This window comes from Sander vitreus, chromosome 20, assembly GCF_031162955.1.
Source record: "Sander vitreus isolate 19-12246 chromosome 20, sanVit1, whole genome shotgun sequence".
NCBI classification, from domain to species: Eukaryota; Metazoa; Chordata; class Actinopteri; order Perciformes; family Percidae; genus Sander; species Sander vitreus.
This window is the reverse complement of record NC_135874.1, coordinates 15,348,838-15,368,746: the sequence shown is the minus strand read 5'-3', so window position 1 is coordinate 15,368,746 and position 19,909 is coordinate 15,348,838. Positions and strand designations below refer to the sequence as shown.

The 19,909-nt window shown below is 39.9% G+C and overlaps 1 protein-coding gene across 1 annotated transcript; it reads left to right on the top strand.

Annotated features, from left to right (window-relative positions):
* Positions 1–253: 253 nt before the first annotated feature.
* On the top strand, positions 254–18,913 carry lrrc9 (leucine rich repeat containing 9). Its single transcript, XM_078276846.1, has 32 exons — positions 254–862; positions 1,069–1,287; positions 1,615–1,755; positions 2,037–2,100; positions 2,205–2,275; positions 3,003–3,185; positions 3,684–3,839; positions 3,980–4,188; positions 4,343–4,474; positions 4,577–4,756; positions 4,907–5,021; positions 5,391–5,526; positions 5,599–5,739; positions 5,824–5,948; positions 6,153–6,323; positions 6,402–6,521; positions 9,210–9,401; positions 9,494–9,619; positions 9,758–9,898; positions 10,107–10,284; positions 10,445–10,665; positions 10,760–10,882; positions 10,982–11,112; positions 11,222–11,330; positions 11,425–11,564; positions 12,110–12,246; positions 12,696–12,913; positions 13,794–13,862; positions 14,765–14,890; positions 16,023–16,206; positions 16,427–16,583; positions 16,698–18,913. The coding sequence occupies exons 1-32, from the start codon at positions 806–808 to the stop codon at positions 16,729–16,731; spliced, it is 4,506 nt and encodes a 1,501-aa protein (XP_078132972.1). The 5' UTR covers positions 254–805; the 3' UTR covers positions 16,732–18,913.
* The last annotated feature ends 996 nt before the right edge of the window (positions 18,914–19,909 follow it).

The following is a 19,909-nucleotide window of genomic DNA, read 5'->3' as shown; positions in this document are numbered from 1 at the left end:
GAGGCATTTTCGGCGTATAAATATAGTCGTCAAGTGTTTAACATTGACGGAGTAAGTGGCAGCAAAAATGATGCTTGGTGTGATGAAACAGGCAGTGACTATATGTAACATAAAGCTATAGTTAAGTCAGTGAAATTGGACGCATGGCCCAGTTAGCGGAATTTCTTAATTAATAATACTGAAGATGTTTAAAAAAAAAAAAAATAGCGAGAATTTTAACTGTAACGTTTTATAAAAGTGCGCCTAAAAATAAAGCAAAAACAATTGTGTGTTTTATATGGTTTTGTGAAAATGTATCTTGCAGTGTGGTGCCCTCGTGTGGTAGCTAGCTCGAAATATGATCAGGACCGCAAAAGTTTCAACATGGCTCCTTAGCAACCAGACGCTCCTGCCTGGACACAGACTGATGCCAAACATTACTGAACTCAGATGGGCCACATAGTTTGTGTTTGAGCAGAAGTCCGCTGGTATTATGTAATTCGCCGTTGAAAATTGTGTTAATTTTGTCTGCCATGCAAGGGTTAATTAGAAATATTAATGTATCTTATTACTGCCATTCATGGCACTTAGCTAACTGACGTGAGCGAACAGTTCCAACATCTGCACCTATCGTTAGCTAGCTGGTAAATTAGCATGAATGTGTGGCGACATTCAGTGTGTGTGTTACCGGACTAACCTCAGCTAGCTGTTACCATACTTACCATATCTGGCAGCTTAGAATAAAGCAGCATATATTCATTACAGACACATTAAATACTTTGCTTAGCGTTTTCTTAGCTGCAATACATTTCAAGGCAGAAAAGTTATGATGCAGAGTGAGAAACAAAAACACCGAGGTGATGAGGAGGTGGTCAAAGAACTGGTGAGTATGAAATTCATATTAATTTGGCTCAAAATGATCAATGGTATCTAGGTTTATGTCCAGTTTTAATACTTGTAACAGCTTCCAACACCTAATTCATCAAATGTTGCAATGCAACTCTATATAGCCTATATATATTTATTATTTTCACTGCCTTTTCATTTTTCTTTCCAAATTATGATTCACATGAATTTTTTTCTCAACAGTGCATGGCCAATGGAGTGTCCTATGAAAAAATTGCACAAGAAGGAAGCAATGTCAGCTCCCTGGAGATCTTCTTCTCTGGTTTTCCCCGCATGGTTGGGCTTTCCTTCTTCCCAGGGCTCTGCCAGCTTACCATAGTGGGACAGAATATAAAACACATTGAAGGACTTGAGTGCTGTCCTCTGCTTCGGGAGCTCTGGGTAGTCCAGTGCCATCTGACAGTAAGTTTGTTATGCTGGTAAGATTTCTATTAATCAATGCTGGCACTGCTGAAAACAACAATACAGTATGCAAGGCCTTGAATCATTACAGACCACTATGTTTTTTATTGAAAGTGATTGCAATTTATTGTTTTATTGCAGAGGTTCTTAAACCTTACACACTGTTTACATGTTCTCCCCTCTGGCATCTAATGACAACAAATCTTGCATGCATGGACCACCATTTATTTACTCATAGTTTAAGCAAAACAGTATACTGTATAAATGAATTGTACAACATATATGCCATATATGTTAAACAATAATGTATCACATCTTATTTTGCAGAGAATATCAGGACTACAGAATTGTTCACAGCTAGAGAAACTTTACCTTTATGATAATCAGATCTGTGAAATAAAGAATTTAGAATTGCTGATCGACCTAGAAGTCTTGTGGCTCAACAACAACTGCATAACTCAGATACAGGTTTGAACTGCAAATTATGAATCTATCTATCTATCTATCTATCTATCTATCTATCTATCTATCTATCTATCTATCTATCTATCTGATGCATGTTTATCATACAACATTCTACAATATGTGTTAACCTGTGTACTGTATTTTTGAATATCTATTGATTTGTCTCACAAATGTGGCATTTTTACACAATTTAGCATATCAGTAATCATGACTGTACATGTTATGTCAAAGTAGCATGCTCCCATTATTGATCAGTTGTCTGTTATGTGCTTTTTTTCCTACAGGGCTTGAACACCCTTCAAAATCTCAAAGAACTCAACCTTGCTGACAACAATATTGAAAAGATTGGTAGGTTTTTTTAGATTCCTCTGTATTTTCTTTGCCAAGTTTGATTTAGATTCCGTGAGCTGTTCGAAAAAGATAATCAAATCATTTTTTTAACTTCTTTTCAGGGTATAGCCTTGATCCTAATGTCAGCCTTCAGAATCTTAATCTGTCCGGTAACAAGATCAACTCCTTTAAGGTAAGATTAAAAACAGAATATGCTTTTGAAATTTCTTTTGTAAAAAGTTTTCCTACTTATTTGTAAAATCCTTGGTCTGTAAAGGGCTATTCCAAATTCTTATGAAATGTTGTCGTCAGTTCAGATTTTCAATCAATTCTACAATGGGCTGGCTGCATAAGACCTTCAATGAAGTATTGGGCAGCATCATTCAGGATTCAATGATATACATTCATGACTGCATCTATTAAAAATAAATCTTAAAAGAGTATGTTGGTGTGGGTTTGTGTTAGTGAGTAGTACACTTAAGACATATATACTGAGTTGTTCAAGGTCATTCTGACAAGTCTAGTTTTGATGGGATGATTAACACCTCGATCATATTCCTGCAATCCACCTTTTGTCCCAACCCAGCTTGGCTCTAAGGAATGCAATTTCTGTCATTCACTGCACAGATTTCCCAGTATATTGCAACTACTGCGGAATCAAAGAAAAAGTCTTTGCTCCTTTATCTTCCAACTTCCAACAAGACTGGGGCTGCAGACAGTTCATTTAGCACTATGCACACATTTAATATTTATTTTTATAACTAGGTAGAAGTTGCCATAATACATCTGATTTGTATATGGAAAGACTTTTGTGTACAGTAAAAACAGTAGTGTTTTTAGGGCACAACCTTGAGTCATAGAATAAAGATAAACCCTATTGATGAACTTGCCTGTGTGTTCTGTTGTTGGTGGTGTAACAGGAGCTGACTCTGCTCGCCCGCTTACCCCATCTGAGAGAACTGGCACTGAAGGACCCCACCTCAACCCCAAACCCAGTGTGTCTGCTGTGTAACTATGCCACACACGTTCTTTACCACATGCCAGGCCTCCAGCGACTTGACACCTATGACGTCTCGAGCCAGCAAGTCAAGGAAGCAGCTGAGGTATTGAGAAGACCAGCAGGACCCCTGAGTTACACCAGTTGTGCTCACCAGAGTCTCTGTTTGATTTATGTGGAATGCTAATGATTTGCTTTAAGTTCCTTTAAAAAATCCTTAGCTAGCTTATTTATATATATATATATATATATATATATATATTATATATATATATATATATATATATAAAGAATTACATCACACATATTTTTTTCTGTATTTGGTTGTTCTTCAGTGGAGTTACAACGAGTCAAATATTTAAATTCAAGACATAATTTCTTAATGCATTTCTTAAATTCAAAATTCAAGATGTCTCATGCATCACATATGCACATTGCCCTGTAATATAGCTTGACATAAATTAAATGTGCTTGGAAACCTTATTGAAATATTGAATAACATAAAATGAGGTTTTGTAGATTGTAACAATAGCTGTCTATATAAAAAAGTATGTAATACTTTTGTTGCATCTATGCGTTTTGTTTGCCTTTTTGCCCCTTGAAGTCCACAGTAATGAAGAAAATGATGTACTACAACATGCGTGTACACACTGCTCAGAGGAACCTGGCAGAGATCCGGCTCAGTCTGATAGAGAGGAAGAAAACTATGTTACAGTTGCCTGAAGAATGCATCAAAACACTCAATCATGCCCTCAAGAGTGTATGTACAATCCTTGAAACATTATTTTAAATTATTTTAGCAGCTGTAACAAGAACATTTATTTAGCTGTAATCTCCAGCTTCAGGTTGTTGTTATTATACACAGTTAAGAGAACTGTTTTCATTTGCATGTATACCTAGCTTGAACGTGAGCTCTCCAAGGTGCGGGCTAGTTGTAAGAAGTCTGCCTGCACGTTGGAGGACGAATCGACCCACCTGGTTGAAGGTTCAGTCGACAGAAGTGACCCGACCACTGACATCAGTCGCGATCCCGCCATGGAGCACAAAATACTCAGCAAGATTGAAGCACTGAGGGAGAGACTGGTGCAATGGACAAGGAGGCTGAATGAGTCTGTATATTTAAATAAAATACAAAGAAAATGTTACAGTGCTTATAGAATTCAGTTTCATACTGTATAGCACACTCTTCAATTTCTACATTCAAGTGTCTGATTAAGAAACCGTCCTAATGTCAAAAAATAATGTTCCTTTTACTGTATTCAGGATTGAAGCTTGGTATGTGCAGGATTTGACGCAAGCCACGAACACAATAGAATATACTGTCAAGTTTCTGTTGATGGAGCTAGAAAGTGTTGGAAATATTCGTTTGGAAGAAGGCTGCTCCACAAACCCTTGGTAAGTACTTGGTATTATTAAATACAATTACAACCATCATGAAGTTTACAGTTACAGAGGACATCTCTCAACTCATAGTTTTTTATATTATGTACCCAACAGGTTTACTTCCTGTTGCAACCTCCTGCATTCCCGCTTCTCGCAATCAGACTTTAAGGTTTACAGCATCGCTGACATTAAGGTCAACAGAGTTGTCCACATCCACAACAGTGCTTTGAGGCTTCGCTTTGAGGACAAACTTCACACCCTTCAAACCAGCGAAGAGTCTGCTATGTCTTCACAGTAAGTCATACCATACTGTAGTGAAATGTGATCATAATTGAGTTTTTACCAATTACTTACAGACATTTCAACCTTACTATTGTCCTCATTGTAACAGAAACAGGACCATCCACTATAAGAATTTGTATCTAATTTAAACTTTTCAAGCAGGAATTACAGACGTCGGCTGGAGCACTTGTTCTACATAGCTGACCCTGAAAAAAATAGGGAGGAGGATATTTTGTGCATTCTAGAGGAAGGCTTCAAAACAGCTGAACAGTTTAAGGTGTGTGTGCTTCTGTCCACATCCCCAAAACAGTCACCCAGAGTTGATTCCGCTGAGCATTGAGAGAAAAATGTAAGATGGTAAATCATGGATTAGTCCCTTCACTACTTTGTGTACATAACAATGAACATCATTTGCAAAAATGAATTTCTATAAAAGATGTTTGTTTATTAAGCAGAATGCAATGAATAATAGAAGGAGGGAAAAGTGAAGTGTGAAATTGTAACCTAGCTGGGAATGGTCCCCCTTTTATGAAAATAAAGAACTAGACATGAGTGCTATACAACAGAACAGGATCTGTAATTGCTTATGTTGTTTTCACATTAACTCCAAATCATGCTGACTTTTACTATGTTAACTTTGAGCTAGGCCTCGGAAAGAGAGTGTGCGATACCTTTATCCAATAGCCTGAGTGTGACTGAACAGCCCAGAATTGAACACACACTGTGCCAGGTCGGCCAAGGTGATTCCATGCACAGTATGGACACAATCCCTTTCAGGCATGGTAAGTTAGTTTTGTTAATAGCATTATATTCCCGTTTTTTTCTTCTAAAATGCTATTGTTTTTTGCCTGTAGGTCAGATTATTGTTTCCAAAGTGTTTGTGGGACACAGCACTCCCATCCGAGAGGGAGACCCGTTGGACAGAAGCAGATATCCCAGAGCCTACTCTGTATATCGCAATGTGGACACTAAGCATAGAACTGCAATAAGTGAAGGTACGCGCTATATCAAATAAAACAACAATTTTTCAGTCAGAATTTGTAAAATTGCATTGCATGTCTGTGTGTGTTTTTATTCAGAGAGACCCCACTCCAAAAAAACACACACTGGTCCTGAGTGCACTCCCAGACGAAGACAGTGGTTTGTGTTTGACCATGAGCTTGTCCTGCCTGAGTACATCATTTATTTTGAATACATCACAAGGGTAAGTAATTCATTGATTTTGGTATTGTTTGATAACATATGACATGCTACAAGAGTCATTAGTAATTCTTGGACCAGTTCTGTTCTACCTCGAAATGCTTTTCAGTTTTTTTTCAGTTCAAAGGGAATCTTGTCTTACTGTTATACATATGATATTGTATTTTAAAGATAAATCTTCTTTTCTGGATTTTCATGCTGTTTCTAGGATGAAGAGCAACCACGCACAGGCAGAGATGGTACTCCGTCCAACGATATCATCCTAGACAGGGAAGTCCTCAACATGGAACCTGTGCTGAAACCACAGCCCAAGTTGTTGAGCTTGGATGACAAAATTCTGCTTAATGTGGCCAGAGCCAATGTCCTCAGTCAAATCACTGTAAGTATTCAAATGGCAACTTGAGTTTTGAAGCCATTTCATACACTCACAATAATTATCAATGTATTGAATCTCTAGGTGCTGAACCTTCATGGCAACAGTCTGAGTAAAATAAAGGAGGTTTCCCGCCTCACAGGTCTGCGGCATCTTACCATCAGCTTCAATGAGTTCACACACCTGGATGACATTTCTCACATGGTAAAAGTGACAATAGAAAATATTATACTATTATTAAGGTTAAACTAATCAGCCTGTCTGAAGTCATTAGAAAGAATTTTCTTTTCTTTTTTTTCTCTTTTTAAAAAAAAATCTTTTTATTTGCAAAAAAGAACAGCAATTGCTTACAGACATTTGGCAACAAACATTTTGTTTTTTTGCTCCCCCCACCCCCCATATACTGCCTATGCAAATAATAGTTATACAGGAAAAAAAAAGCAAAGTAAAAGTACTTATTTCCAACATATATATGCAGGGTATTGTACCAAGTAGGCGATAAAGTAAATAAAAACACATAAAATAAAAATATATATTAAAATAAAGTAATAATATAAAAAATATATATATATATATAAACAAATAAAAATACATATTTAGAGGTATGAATAAAGAATGTCTGTGGATGCACAAGTATATAGGCTAATTTGCCATCAGCTCTTATCATTATACTCCAGTATGCTGAGAGCTCAAACAATGGCGCAGGGTTAGTTATGGAGGATGCAGTTCCTACTTAATTTTCGGGAAGAGTCTTGAGCCTTTCAAAAATAAAACACAAAAGCATCCCATGGACAGACTCGCCTTAGAATAATGTGCACGATGAAGAACCTTAAATTGAATTAAACCAAGGCGAGCACATTATGTTGACCCATTTACCCTACCCAAGGTATTATTCCATATTTCATCAGATATAACTATTCCAAGCTCTTCAACCCAGTCTGCTCCGATCTTATTAAGTGATAAATCACTAAGAGACATGATAGTGTTATATAGCCGTGAGGTAAGACCCTTAACGAGCACAGGAATTTGCAAAATGATATCCAGTCCCGTTCTTGGCGGTAGACTGGGAAAGGATGGGATCGCATAAAGTGACGAACCTGGAAATAACGGAAAAGGCTGGAGTGCTGTAACTTAAATTTGGCGGAAAGGGCATTAAAATCAGTGAAAGTGACGTCTATGTAAAGGTTACTGAATTTATAGAGGCGTGTTTTTTGCCAATCTGTAAAGACAGGATCTAATTTGGCTGGGAGAAAGACGTGATTATTACATATGGGACCATAAATAGAGAAATCTCTCAAATTGAAAGTTTGTCTAAACTGAGACCAGATCCTAAGAGTGGAAGTTACAAAAGGGCACGAGGAGTATTTTTTAGGAGACAGTGGAAGCTTGTCAGCAACTAGTGATGATGATGTACAGGTGTCTGCTTCCGATTGGCACCAGTCAGCATTTGGGACCTGTATCCAATAAACAATTTTTTGTAGGTTTGCCGCCCAGTAATAATACATGAGGTTAGGCAGGGCCAGTCCCCCCTTCGCCCTATGCCTTTGAAGGAGCACCTTACAAACCCTGGGATACTCGTTGCCCCATAAAAATGAGGATCTCAGACTGTCAGATCTGAAAAAAGATTTCAAGACGAAGACGGGGATGCTCTGAAACAGATATAAAAATTTGGCAGTACGTGCCAGAGACAGATTTAATAGACTCCACTTCTGGAGGTCAGTTTTAAGATTGTTCATCAAGGGTATAACATTTTTGTCATAAAGACCAGATAGATTACGGGTAACATTGATTCCCAAATATTTAAATCCTGACCTTGAAAGAGGGAAGGGCAAGGCTGAGTCTGCAATTATAAGGGATGGATTATTGACCAGAAAACATTCGCTTTTTGAAAAGTTTAATTTATAATCTGAAAAACTACCAAATCGATCCAGCATTTTCACAATGTCAGAGGCGCATGGCACAGGGTCCGAAATGTAGAGCAATAAGTTGTCCGCGTACAAGGACACACTATGTTCCATATTTCCTCTGTAGATTCCATAAAAGTTTTGTGAGGTTTTCAACATGATAGAGAGTGGTTCAATAGCCACAGCGAAAAGCAGTGGGCTAAGAGGACAACCCTGCCGCGTAACCCTTGACAGAGGGAAGGGCTTGGAACATAGTTTATTAGTCATTACCGATGTTTTAGGTGAGGCTTATAACAAGCGAATCCATGATACAAATGTTGGTCCAAATCCAAATTTTTTCAATACCAAAAACAAATATGGCCACTCAACTCGGTCAAACGCCTTCTCCGCATCCAAGGAAATCACCACCTCTGGAGTCTCAGAGGATGCCGAGGAGTGAATGACGCCAAGGAGCTTGCGTATATTGGTAAAAGAATGACGACATTTGATGAAGCCAGTTTGATCCATAGAAATTATGTCTGTCATAACAATGTCTAATCTAGTGGTGAGAAGTTTGGCCAATATTTTTACATCGGCATTCATATCGGCCGATGGGAGCTACACGCTGTTGCATCTTTACCAGGCTTCAATAAAACCGTAATAGTAGCCTCTGTGAGTTTTTGCGGCAAGGCCCCCTGATCCAGAGAATGTTCAAACATTTCAAGGAGAAGAGGAGCTAGCTTGGAAGAAAATGTTTTGTAAAATTCAATGGGGTAGCCGTCTGGTCCGAGGGCCTTGCCACTTTGCATTGCTGCAATTGAGTTGGTAAGCTCCTTTGGCATAAGGGGTTCCTCCAAATATTTGAAAGCAGCATTTTCATAGTAACTTGCCTCTAATATTGAATGAAATTGGGTAGTGGGGTGGCACATAATACAGAGAGACTGTGTAGTGGACCACAGCATAGAGTGGAGACCTGTAACATCTATTGTCTCTGTTACCTAAATAACAGCCAAACCTTGAGTTTTTGGACGCTAGCTATAATCACCTAGTGACCCTAGAGGGGCTGAGGAGGTTGGGACAGCTCAAACAGCTCGACCTGCGCTGGAACAAGTTAACCAATGCCAGAGAGGATACGGCTGTGCTGAGAAAACACACACCTGCTCTGCTGAAGCTTGACACCCGGTACAATCCCTGGAACAGGGTGCGTGCTACTATCAAATAAAATCTAATAAAATATGCTGTACATGGAACAATGAGGGGGGTATGCAGTGAAGCTGTTGCCTTTTTTTTCAGTCCAAAGCAGTCAGAATGACCATACTGGGCCGTCTAACTACCCTCACACACCTGGACGATGTAATGGTAGCAGAGGAGGAGGCTGCTTATGCTATTCAGATGGCTACTGGATCTAAAATTAACCAGGTTGAGATCTTACAGATATCATTGGTTGCTGTTTTTTGTCAATGTTGATTTATTAAGTAAAAAATAGAAGAAGGAAAGATGCAGTGAGTATGTGCATTTCAGGATGTACTGTAATTCAATCAGACACACTGCTTGCAGGCATCTCTTCAGGCTTGCTCGCGTACCGAGAGTGAGCGACCCCGCAGTCTCAGCCTGCTGTCAACAGCCCAGCTCCTATGTCTTCTCAGCCCTGCACCCTGGGGCCTCTACCGAGAGCTGGAGCTAGACTGGACTGCAAAGGTGAGCTACAGGCATGCAGATTTCTCCCCAAAGGTGTGATTTCTAAAAGTGCATTTGTGAATTTTTTAAGAAAATGCTTCCTTTAGGGAGTGACCAGGCTGCAAGATGTTGATACTGTGGCAATTGTAAATTTAAATTGTAATACATGTTTAAGAACTGTAATAATTTAAACATTTGTTATATGTTTGTGGCCCTAAATATTTCCCAGATCACTACCCTAAACCTTGACAGCCAGAGGATTTCCAAACTGATCAATCTGAATAAGCTGGTCAACCTTCGCTGGGCTTCCTTTAATGATAATGACATTTCTAAAGTGGAGGGTCTTGACAGCTGCTTGCAGCTGGAGGAGCTTTCCCTCAATAACAACAGCATAAGCACACTCAATGGTTAGTCACACATTCAACTTGACAATGAAATTGGAAATACAGCATTAAGATATTCCTAAAAAAATAGGTTGCTTCTTATTCAAGTCTTACTGTATACTCCGACCCATAGCACAGTAGCCATCCTTATTTATGTTTCTGTCTTTGCTATCTGTTTCTTCAGGCCTATCAAAACTGCATTGCCTAAATAAACTGAGTGTAAATTGGAATCAGTTGTCTAGTCTGGATGCCTCAGTCCTAGATCAGCTGCCCAACCTGACCTTTCTGTCTATGGAGAACAACTGTATCAGTTCCCTGCATGGCATCCAAAGAGTTCGCTCCCTTCTTGAGCTCTACATCGGCAGCAACCAAATTTCTACCTCACGAGACATCTACTATCTGAAGGCAAGCAGGAGAGAAATAAGGACCGTAGGTTTCAGATTTCCCCACCATTTTCCATGCGTGTTGTCGGAGCTCATTTGTTCCTCTTTCTTTACAGGGATTGACAAACCTCATTATTCTGGATCTTTATGGGAATCCTTTAGTGGAGAAACTGGAAAACTATCGGATTTATGTGGTGTTCCACCTACCCTCCCTAAAAGCTGTGGATGGAATTGCAGTGGTATGTACCTACAACGGCAACCAGTCAAACCTTCCAGATATTGTAGCGATGATGACATAATTATATCCAGTGTTTTGGATTTACTGTTGTTCTCTCTAGGAGGTAACTGAATGTGAAAGTGCAAAGGATATGTTTGGAGGAAGACTAACACCTGACATGGTAGCAGAGAAGCTCGGCCACTCAAACTACACAGACGTCACCTACCTCACTCTGCAGTCCTGCTCCATTAGGTAATAAACTAGCTATAAAGACAGTTAACCACAACACACGTCCAAAAAATAGCATGACTATAGTGACTTACTTACTTTGAAAGGGCTAATTAAATGTGTCCCCCCACAGGATGGTTGACCTGTCTCCAGCAAACCTGTTCTGTAGCCTGTGCAGTGTCAACTTAGACCACAACAACCTCACCTCTTTCTCAGGCCTCATTTATCTGCCCAACATCAAAGTACAAATTACACTGAATATCAAAAAACGACAGGGTGGCTTGAAATGCACCTGAGCCGTGGACAAATACATTATTTCCAGTGTCCTCTTTACAGGCTCTGTGTCTGAACTACAACCACATTGAGTCCATCCTACCCAGACAGAAGACACAGGCACCTCTGACAAACAGACAGATACTGTACAGCAAGGTTCACTCCAGTGGTTATGGCCAACAGAGCCCGTCCAAAGGCAAAGGGTAACACAATTGTTATTGCAGTAATTCATGTATTTTTTTTACATTTTATATTGTTAGAGTTTCCAGGTGTGAAGTATGAACTTCAACTGAATGTGTAGACAGTAACCATTAGGGGGCAGCACTGACCATCCAATGTATGAACTGTGTCTTGACAGTTGTATCAGATTTTGTCACAGTTGTTGCGTAAACCTTAATAAAAATCTAGTTATAAACACATTTTTAAGATGTTGTAATTTAATTCAAAATAAGTTAATATTTATTCTCTCTAAAGACAGTATCCCTAAAATAAACTAAATATTTAAACATTGGTTTATATATTTTAAGTGTCAGTATATTGTGGGAATAATGATATGATCTTCCAATCACATTTTCCGTTCATAGAACTCGGTACATAACCAGTGCTGTGACCACACATGGTTTTGTTTGCCCTGTGATTGCCTTAAGGTGGTCTGCCCCTGTGAGGTCTGACCAGTCAAATGAAGCAACGGGAGGGAGAAAGAGATGTTCATTTAACCGCAGAGGTTCTTTCTGTGACTTTGTTTAAGGGAAACTGGGCCCACTGGCAGTCTGGAGCCACTGATGGGCAGCCTGGAGGTGCTGCATTTGAGTCACAATGGCATCTCCAATATGACCAATCTGCAGCTCAGCAGGCTCACCAATCTTAAAGCACTCTTCCTTCAAGGTATGTATAGTTGATGTGCCACCCCTAACTCACAAAGCCTGATAAAAGTGCAGTGTATAGAGCCTGTGAAAAGGCAAGCACTGAGAGCAAAGTCTCCCATAGACCATAGGCCAGGTGGGAGATGAGACCTGAAGAAAAGAACGACTGACTTTCTTTTCAACCGCTTTTGTTGGCTTTTGATTGAGTTTTGCTTTGTTAAGGGTGATTTGTCCAACAAAGCCAACCTTACTTGTCCATTCTTCCTTTTTTTGCTTAGAAACCTTTTGAAGCTATGCCTTTTACACTAGGGGCACCCAGCAAATACCCAACAAATCTTTATGTTGCCTTTAAATACTGCCTTTTATATTGTTTAGGGTGTTCAATATACTCTCTTATTGTGTCTATAGACATAGTAGACTATTGTTTGAGATATATTTCTATTGTTTTGATGAGGCTTTCTCTCTCCCTAGGTAATGAGATCAGCCAGGTGGAAGGATTGGAGGGGCTTCACCAGCTCAGAGAGCTTGTGTTAGACAGGAACCGGATCAAAACTCTGGCCGATAACTCTTTCATAGCCCAGAATGTCCTGCTAGAACTGCACCTAGCAGAAAACCGGATCCGGGAGCTCAACCATCTAGAACCTTTGACTGAGCTCCGCAAGCTGTTTCTTGGCATGAACAAGCTGCAGGTATTTTCCTACAGCAGCAGTAGTCTCCTCACATGCTGGATATTTTAATGTTTATATTCAGATTTTTAATAAAACTGCATATTCAGATTTTCATTAAAACTGCCAAACAGTGATTTCCTGAGGTGACCACCAAGGTCACAGTAAGCTTCTGTGAACGTTTTGATTTACCACCACATTTTACTGATTGGTTCATATAAAAAATGTGTCAGATGTTTAAGAATGTATTTTATTCTACGTGCAGCTGTATTTCTTTTCCCTGCATTTGCAAAGCTAGACATGAAATATAGTAATCATGAGTCATTACCACCCCACTGTGGCATGCGAGGGGTAGTATTAAGGGGAATCAAGATTGATTGAAGGTCAGGGCCGTGTGTATGAAGATAGAGGGGAACAATCAGGACAACGTGTAATCAGCTACTCAGTCTTCATCTGCTTCTCACCCGGGGCGAGTGATTTGCTGTGTATGTGTTGATGCACAGTTCCTTCACATCCTTAATGTTTCCATGCATTCAATTAAGACATAAAATACAGCAATCCTCCCAGTACAACAGTTCTCACAGTGGGGGCATCTTTGAATCACGTCCAAGTGCAACCGTAAACCTGGGAATGAGAGAAAACACCCCATACCCTGTTGCGTGCCCAAACTCTCATGAGATTAATGAGAGCTCACACATGTAATCTCTCCCATCAGCTGCTTCTATCCTTTCTATACCAAAATTATGGAGGGTTCAGCTCTGATGCATATCTCTCCATTATCAACACACTGTCTCTCCATTATCAACACACAGTAGGCTACAACCAGTGGGAAAGAAGAGTGGCATGAGGGGGATGTGAATGAAAAATAATTGAATATAATCCTTTGTTTCTTTATTTTTTCTAGGACATCACAGAGCTTGACAAACTAGAAGTTCTTCCTTCGCTGACAGAGCTCTCTGTAGTTGGCAATCCTGTAAGTGTTACAAGTGTTTGTGCATTAAACACAAGGTGATCAAGGTGATGTGAAAAAATATTATCCAAGTTTGTTTTCCTATTATAAGCTTTGCCCAGTGATGTGAATCCACTAGCTGCCAGTCACAGGCGACTTTGAACTCTTTCACTCGCAAACAAATTATCAAAAGCACGCTCACAGGCTCAATTTCTCACTTGCACAATCCACAACACTATCGCAGTGTAACTCTATGGTTCCAAATTAAGCGATTACATGATGGGCCATCTGCTGTGCCTCAAACTGACTGGCATCAGAGACAAATCCGTTGTACAAATGGCAGGGCGCTATTGGCCCGGTTACATCACCCATCTGGAGCTCATGGATCAGGCCTGAGCAGAGCCTGCAGCCCAGGGCCTCCCTTTCGTCCATGGGGCAATGCTCAGCTGTAGTAGCCTCTATACTATTGGACCCCATCCCCCTTCTCTTCCCATAGGGGGGGTTAATCCTGCCAGGGGGTAGAGGCCAACAGCCACCCTGGAGACAATACCTCCTGTTGTTGACAGCATGAGATTGCTACCTCACCCATGTCCCTGAGCCAACGTCTGTCTCCTCCTTGCCACTGGACATCCATTGGCACACACTCACAACTTAATCACAGCAGCAGGGTCCTATAGGAACATTAAGTTCTGTGACTGGACAGGCTGAGTTTGTGAGGCTGCCCTCAGCTGGAAGCTATCTGCTGCTGTCAGCTGGGTCACTGGAATAGCTGTTGGGAACATGATAACTATGGGACCCGCATAGCATCATATTTATCCCAGATGTCTCAGGGCAGGCTTCACTGTTGCATCACAGTTAAAATTGCTGGACTCAATATAATTTATTATTGCATTGTTTTATCAAACAGGTGCTTTTCTTTCTTCCAGGTGGCCAAAAATTCTCTCCACAGGCAAGCAGTAGTGCTCCGTCTATCCCAGTTGCAGGTCCTGGACGGAGTGATGGTCACCCTGGAGGAGAGGACCAGGGCTGAACTCCTCACTGCTGATCCATCAGTGAGAGCTGCACACAATATGCATACTCATATGGAAACACTCACACACATACAGGGTCGTAGCTACCATTGAGGACCCAAAGTATTTGTAGTATTGCATTTTTTTGTTTAAATTTGACTAATTTAAGGACAACAAAATAATTAAACTAAGGCTTCAGCATTTATCCCCCATACCTTATAGTCCTGGTAATGTGGAGAAGGCTTTGAAACACACTTTATACCTTTAGGTTGGGACATTTGTGCTGAGGAGAGAGTTGGAGGGACATGTGACCTCTGTTTATGACATGTTTGTAGGATTAGGAATAAGGTTAGTTTACAGGAAAGGAATCTTTCATTCCAACACTCTCTCACTCTACTTCACTCTCTGTATGAACTAAAACCTTGTCTGTGTAAAAAGCTTATAATCGGCCTTGTCAGGTAAAATGCAGTCCAACTGAAAAATCTACATGTCAACATCCAAATTGCAGCCAGCAAAAAAGAAAAGAAAGCCTGGATCAAACTCTTTCAGTCTGACTGATTTAATGTTCATGTGATGAGAGACCAAGGCAGTAATTCTCCTGCAGCTCTGAATTAAATGTAGCCTAAGCCTGCTGGCATCATCCTGCTGATTAGATGAAATGTGCCTGGCCGATAATGCACCAGTGGATTTACCCCCTATTAGCCAGGTCAACACGACCCCCTCTGCTTGTTAATCATAGTTTTGGAAATGGCAGAGCAGAAATCCTGGGTTTTCTCATTAAAAACACAAACTCAAACCTCCCCCTATTGACTCTCCGAACTGCCATCTCGGGTTGTCACTGTCAATTTATGCATGTACCTCTGCTTTTGTTTGAATTTGAACATTGTTATTGATGAGTAGTAATTACTATTCCCCTATAAGATGCTTATATATGTGGAACATTAAGCAATCTAATCACCATGGTGTGGACACACTGCAGTGACAGTAGTGGTTATAGGAAGGTAGAGAAAAGAGAAACTGTTACAGGGTTTGGATGCCAATGTCAGTAGGTCAAAGACGAGTTGGCCCTAGGATCACACATTATCTGAACATCTGCTGTGTTTTTTAACGTAATCCTGTCCTGGAGTGTTACTGCTGTCTTTCTAATGCTCCCTATTTAATATTTCTCTTATAGCCATGCTCCCAATGCCCTGGATCTTCTCTTCCTACCACTGAAATAAACCTACCGGGACTGCTACCCCTCATGCCTCGAAACACCCCACTAAGAGGAATGACTATGAGTGGAGGACTACAGAACTTTTTGCATGGGCATGACATCCTGCCAAGTGACGAGGCCCAATCTCATTACACTTACAAGCGTATGACATTTGTCCTCTTGAAGATCATTAGTTTCTTGATGAATATGCATGTGCATAACAACAAGCTTTAGATCAACACAAACAGTCTGTTGTTTAAGTTCTAAATAGTAATAATGATGTATTTTCTAGTATAACGATATGCCAGAAAACTGCACTGTGTATTAAGTTGACCACTGGTTTGACACTCCTTATTCTGGCTCTCTATAAATTCCCAATTCAGACAAGAAGCACAAGCCTGGTAATGCTGTTCGTAGCAGCCAAGCTGACATTCCCTTTAGACACATTCGAAGAACAGGAAGCAACCTGCCAACCACAGGTTTCCTTCATGATGGGAACAGAGTCATCATCACTTATCCCAGCCAGGAGCAAGACAGCAGGTTAGTAAATCCAAAATTCAAGAAATATGATTATGTTTCTTTAAAATGTGAGAGATCTGTTTAAAAGATAATAGAATACTCTTTGACTTTTTCCTTGCGCTTGTTATTTTCCAGATTTCCAAATGGTGGCAAACCTCCACCCATGTAGCAGCCAGAAGAGATGGAGCATACACTGGTGAAAGGTGAACAGATGCAACAGCCATGACTGTGTTGTGGTCATATATCATATTTTAGGGTATTTTAGGGCAGCATATCTTAAAGGTGGTGTTTTTGTGCCTTAATGTATATGAGCATCTGCATACACTTGCATATTTAATGAGGAAAAAGTCAGAACATAGGGCAATTCAAGTGCCTTTGGTTTTTTGACATGGCGATAAATAACTTTCTGTAAACATTTTTTTAAATTTATTTTGCTGTTTACATATCAATAAATCACCTTTGCCACTCTTTGAATTATAGTTTTTAGGCTAATTGAAGGTTGCGTGAAGTGCATCCCTTTCAAATGCATTTATAATGACTGTGACCTTATTTTTTATCCACATATGTGGATCACTAACCATTGTAATCTGAGGATGAGAGGTTTTGGTGTCATTTCTGCTGCTATCCCATCCTTGGCCCCAAACAAGTGAAAAAAACATCCACAGATGTAAGAGCGTGTGTGACTGGCATGCTGCTTCATGGGGTCAAATGCATCCCCAACAAGTGGATAATCCATCTTTAGCACACCTCTCTGTGGACAATAATCTGTAGTCACTCAGATAAAAATGTAATCTTGAATAAGGTCCAAAATGGATTTCAGAGATTGTCAGTTTCATCATGTTAGCCTCTTTTCGAAAAGCCCACCACAGTTTTGACTAATAGGCAAATCTCATGTGTAACTGGAAATGAATCTGCTCTACTTGATATTTATGATGTCAGTTCTGCTGAACATGTGATTATAATCCTTCCTGTCTTCCTGTCAGTTTAGTCTAGTAGTCCTGTAGTTAACAAAAACACCAGTCTGAGCCTTAAATGAGGAGGATACAGCCTATATTATGTGATCTAAAACCTTTTCATTCTGGGAACTCTAAAGACAAGGCAAACTAATAATTGTATGATAAAAACCTCTGTGTGAAAATATTTAGATAGGGCATATGTTTCCATCAAACAACCTCGGCATAAATGTTATAGCAGAGAAAGAACACCATGCTCACTGTCATTGTGCAGACCTTTTGTTATCTTTCTCAACATCTTCTTGTAAAGTTAAATTATTTTTTTATTGAACTTGAGACCTGTACGTTTTCATAATACATACCCCTTAAAAAACACAACAAGCATAATTAAGTTGGGACCCAGGTTTGGGAAATATATGCCTAAATTGTAAAGAAAAGCAAAGAGTTAATTTTTACCAAGATCACTCTTCTCAAAGGACATTACTTTAAAACCATTGACGCCAGAAGCAGCAACATTTTCTGTCATGTTTCTTCCACCAACCTGAACTCTGGGCTTTATGGATCAGTGGCGGTAATGTCACCACTAGGTGTCCTTAGAGCTCCATTAGCTCCCCCTGTACGACACCGCTAATCAGTCCTCAATGAATTTACCACTTGCCCTATAAGGAGTAGTTTATCAGTCAAAGGTGGATACCATACGTGTGTGGTTGCTTTAGTTTTGTGTTCCTTGCCTGTGTGGCCTTTGCTGAACATGTGAGGCAACAGCCAGCCCTAGGCAGCAAAAGTGAAAAGCTCTCCCCAAACAAGCTCCTCTAATGCATGTACTTAAAAGCTCTCCCCAAACAAGCTCCTCTAATGCATGTACTTAACTTCACTTAATTTAAGTTAATTCCCAGCATTAAGCGGGGCTAATGACAGCAAGTGCAAGTGAGTGCACTGTCTTACCTTGCTCTGTCTGACATTAAATGGCAGCTGATGGACTCACAATAAAAAAGAAAAAAACCTCTAATGCACAGATTTGGGGTCTCAGTCAGAGCTCACTAATGCATATGGTATTGCAAAGGATAATTACACATTTTATATTTGTGTACAGTATGTGTAATATGGATATGTTAGAAATATAACTGTTTTAATGCAATTGTATGTCTGTTTATAGTGAGCATAACACTTCATACAGTATGTTGAAGTTTGCATATCTGTCAGTATTTTTAACATTAAAATGACATTAGCATAAAGATTGTGAATAATTCATCAGTCCTGAGTGAACCCAGATGCACTGTTCTCTCTGTCTATCTCTCTCCCTCTTCGCTCCTCCATGTGAGTAGACCACATGGTTCGTAGCTGGTTTAATGGGATGGAATGTGACAGGTTATGTTTTCATCTGCCTGATATGGAGCCTGGCTCAGGCGGGGAGGGAGGGGGGGGCGAGGGGGAGAAAGAGAGAGAGAGACAGAGAGAGGGTGGAGAGGGGAAAGTGAGTTGGTCTCTACAGTTGTAGTCTGGATTCATAATTAGACATGTTTGTGCTTGTCGTGAATCAGTTATAGATGATGCTCTTTCTCCCATCCCCACTAACACACACACACACACACACACACACACACACACACACACACACACACACACACACACACACACGGAAAAACACATGCTCTGTATGGGGCCATTACTTTTGGTCCACTGACTCTCTACATTTGCTGTGTCTGTGCATTCAGAGCACCATTAGTCCAAGACTCTGTGAATAATTGCTGAATGGACCATGTTTTCACTGCTATCAGGTTCCAGTGTTGGTTGATGTTGTGAGTGAAGTGAGAGGGATGAGGACATTTATTGATGTTTGATGCTGAAAATAATGCCGCATCTTGTGCAATGCTCATTGAAGTATTATGCGCCGAATGTGTAATGGATAAACATTAAACTCCACGTGCATTACTTATTTACCAGCTTGTATTAACTTAAGATGTGCTTTGGTGAAGGTTACAATTACACCAACATCGCCACTTGACTTGGAATTGCTGTTGAACAAAACCATTTTTTTTCCCCACATTTGGCTGCTGATGGCGAACAAATTCAGATAATGAAAATATAAATTATTTTGTTCTCAAAAGGTGCATATTATGTCCCAGAGTTAATTTTTCATCCCGACAAATACATCCTCTATTCAAAAACAATCTTGCTATATTGCTGTCATTAAGTTATTGTTGTCATTTGTCATTTTCCTGTAATTTGTTTCCTGTGAGGCTCCCTAGATTAAAGAATGAATGGAGAGAGAGGAAATACAGATAAAAGAATGTGGTGAGAATGACAATTAGAATGAAAAGGAAAAATGCTTTCATTTTGTGTAGATATTTTGCGTGAAAGCCCGCTTCACATAAGCATTAAATCTTAACTGCT